The sequence below is a fragment of the Pyxicephalus adspersus genome, chromosome 1, assembly GCF_032062135.1.
Source record: "Pyxicephalus adspersus chromosome 1, UCB_Pads_2.0, whole genome shotgun sequence".
Classification (NCBI taxonomy): Eukaryota; Metazoa; Chordata; class Amphibia; order Anura; family Pyxicephalidae; genus Pyxicephalus; species Pyxicephalus adspersus.
In genome coordinates, this window is record NC_092858.1 from 67,285,692 (window position 1) to 67,288,806 (window position 3,115).

Consider the following 3,115-nt stretch of genomic DNA (forward strand, 5'->3'; position numbering starts at 1 on the left):
ATCCCCCTACAAATTCTTTAGATCTAACAACCCCCACCTTTCCTTTCTTTGTGGGAGTCCCCTAAAGTCCCTGAGGCAACTTATAGATCTATTTGTTTAGTTAAGGATCAAGTCTGTGTGAGGAAAAACTTTTTGGTTGCATAGCATATGCTTCAAATAAAACCCACTCTTATGATGGCTAACAATTAGCAGTAAAAGGTAAAGCAGCAGTTACTGGGGTATCCTGTTCTAGGTGGGATGTAAGTATCTTTGGAAATCAAGCAGACTCTTTTTTTTAATGGCAGTGGCAAAAAGGAGCATTTTTTTTTTTAATACAGAAGCTGTAAAACTGTTCATAAATTTAAAACTGTAACACCCTGTGCAACGAACCATTATTTAAAATGGTTCTAATGCACATCTGTGTCATGCATTTATTTATATGGTTTTTGATACGTTGCTTTTTGATGGCGCTGGCTGTGCAAAAAAAAATCTTAAAATACACTGAATGAACACATGTGAATCATGTAAATTTTGCTGTTACCAGTATTAGTGCTTATTACTATTCACTAGACAATTTGTAATTAAGTAAATGAATGCCTGTTTATCAGAATGACAACCAGCACCTAGTATTGTCAGCAATAAAAGACAAAGTTGACACATCTTCTACTATAACTCTTTTTTTTTTTTTGTGTTTTGGTGCTTAGGGAGGTAGAAATATTGTATCACAAGTAACCAAAAGATGTAAAGTATTTTATGTAAAGTATATGTAAAGTATTTTAACAACCTTGGTTTTGTTTTTTCATTTTTTACTCCAGATTGTGTGAGGTACTTAATCTTGATCCAAGACATGTTCTGATTGCAGAAGTAATTTTCACAAATATTGGAGGAGCAGCTACGGCTGTTGGGGATCCACCCAATGTTATTATAGTTTCCAATCAAGAGCTGAGAAAAGTGGTAAGTAATAATGCAATGCTTCCAGGAATACCTGCCTGATACAGAATAGCTGCAATATGCTTCTTAAAGTTTGGCAGTGGAACCTGTGCCAGACAAGCACTCAGAATGAAATATAATCTACAAGTAATATTAAGTAAGCTAGTGAAAAGAACAATAAGAGTGTAAGGTGCTATAGGTTGATGATATGTGTTTAAGTAAACAGCTTTTTAATTGCTGGTTATTTAGGCTTTAAACTGATTATATAAGATCACATGTATAATATAACCGTTAAACTGAACACTGGTAATAGAGCATTAAAGTAGCAACCATTCTGTGTGTGGTTGGTTTAATTGAATCAGTTATGAATAAAATATGTTTTGGCTGTGTGGTGAACATCCAAGAGTAACCTTTTATTGGGACAATGCAGTTTTAACATTGACCTGCTGCAGAAAACATGATAAATACCTAAATTGATGATTGCGGGTGGACTGTCCCTTCGTCAGCAATAATTGTTCTGGCTTATGGACCTCTGCAAACCTTTAACTATGAAATTTGTGCTGGCTTTACATGAAAAGCAATACATTTTCCTAGTTAGTTTTTGGTCCAGATAAATGCCCCAGAGGAAAAGAAAAAAATTACCAATTATTCTTGAGAGCCATTCAGTTCATATTTCCCTATATATGAATCCGAACATTTGAATCTTTGGGTGATGTATAGGTTATGAATCATGGCACACTTTAAAAGGAATTACAAGTTGTTGATACTCTTTCTAAGGTTCCAGCCTGCATATGGTAAAAATGAATCTGTTTGGGCTTAAAATTAGAAAGGTTAGTGGTGGTACCAAGCATATCTCATACAGTTCCAGGTAACGTTTTTTTCTACATAAAGAACATATGTAACACTGCAGAGTCAATGGCAAAATTAAACAGAAAAATCCAAACAAATTCCTAAACCCCAACTTTACTCTCTTTATTCTGGCTTTCAATTCAATGAAATGATTGTTACAAATGTGGCCAACCGCTTCCTTAGCCATGTCACAGGGCAGCTCTTTCTGTTCTCTCCTTTAATTCATTTTGCCTTAACACTCCTTACCACCTTCTTCTACTAAAGGCCCTTTTGGTGACATTTCCCTCTTAGGTTGCATGTTATTTATCTGACCATGAATTAAAAATCTTTTTATAGTTACTTTTCCTCTCCTACTCCACTTCTTGTCATTGTTCCACAAGCCTTAAGCCATGTACATAATTCAGAGCATTGTTGCCCAAGCTGAATGGTCGTGCTCTTGGCAGGAAAATCTAGCATGTGTACAGTGGCACCCTGATGTTATTCGTTAAACTGCCCTGGCAGACAACTGCTGTATTTCCCCATGCTGGAGAGCACAACAGGGTGCCACTTATCTGTCTCTCCTCTCCATAGAACAGAACAGCACTGTGTGTGTGTGTGTGTACACAGAGTTTGTTCATTCTTCTGTAACTAGAAAATTTCATGAAAGGTAATTTCAAGTAAAAGAAATCTAATGTCTATCCGGTGTCTGTATGGGAATTTAGTCTTTGGGCCTGTACTTTTTGCTCTGTAGCCCTCTTCCCACAGCAAACATATCCTTAGCTTACGATACCACTTGGACATACATTTTCATGTCCATTTTTGTGGGTTACAGAAGTTACATAACATGTTCTTGGGTAATGTTTTACGCTGCTTGTTGGCAATCTCATTGTGGATGGCTAGCAGATAGTGCTTTTTTTCCTGTATTTAAGTTGACTGGTTATCATAAAGCATGTTATCGTGTTTGAGTTTCAGAGGATTTTCTTATATTCCTCACTTTCAAAAAGTTCCCAGACATCCCTCTATCTGCAAATATGTGCACTTATCTCTCATCTTAGTTACTGCAACATCTTCTTATATTTATTACACAAACAAGACTTTCCTCTACAATATTTTAGTAGTGCTGCATCTAGATTTACCTATCATACTCACTATACCCCATATGCTGTTTCATTTTGCAGATCTCTCTTTTGGTTTTCATTTCACCTCTGAATCAAATTCAAGCTACTGTTATTTGACATAAAATCACTTCACAGTACCTGTCTCACATACATAAATTACACCCTTTCCACTCCTCCAATGACCTACTAACAAGTTTTTTTTCCCCACAAATGGCTCCATATCGTCTCTAAGGCTGGCCCAAATTTGAAATTTACTTCTT

General features: G+C 36.1%; 1 protein-coding gene across 1 annotated transcript in view; it reads left to right on the forward strand.

Moving 5' to 3' along the window:
* OCA2 (OCA2 melanosomal transmembrane protein) overlaps positions 1 to 3,115 on the forward strand; it is a gene marked incomplete in the record, with an annotated part of 91,987 nt that overhangs the window by 48,688 nt on the left and 40,184 nt on the right. Inside the window, 1 exon segment of the mRNA XM_072412868.1 lies at positions 795 to 933. Coding sequence (XP_072268969.1) covers positions 795 to 933 — 139 coding nt within the window.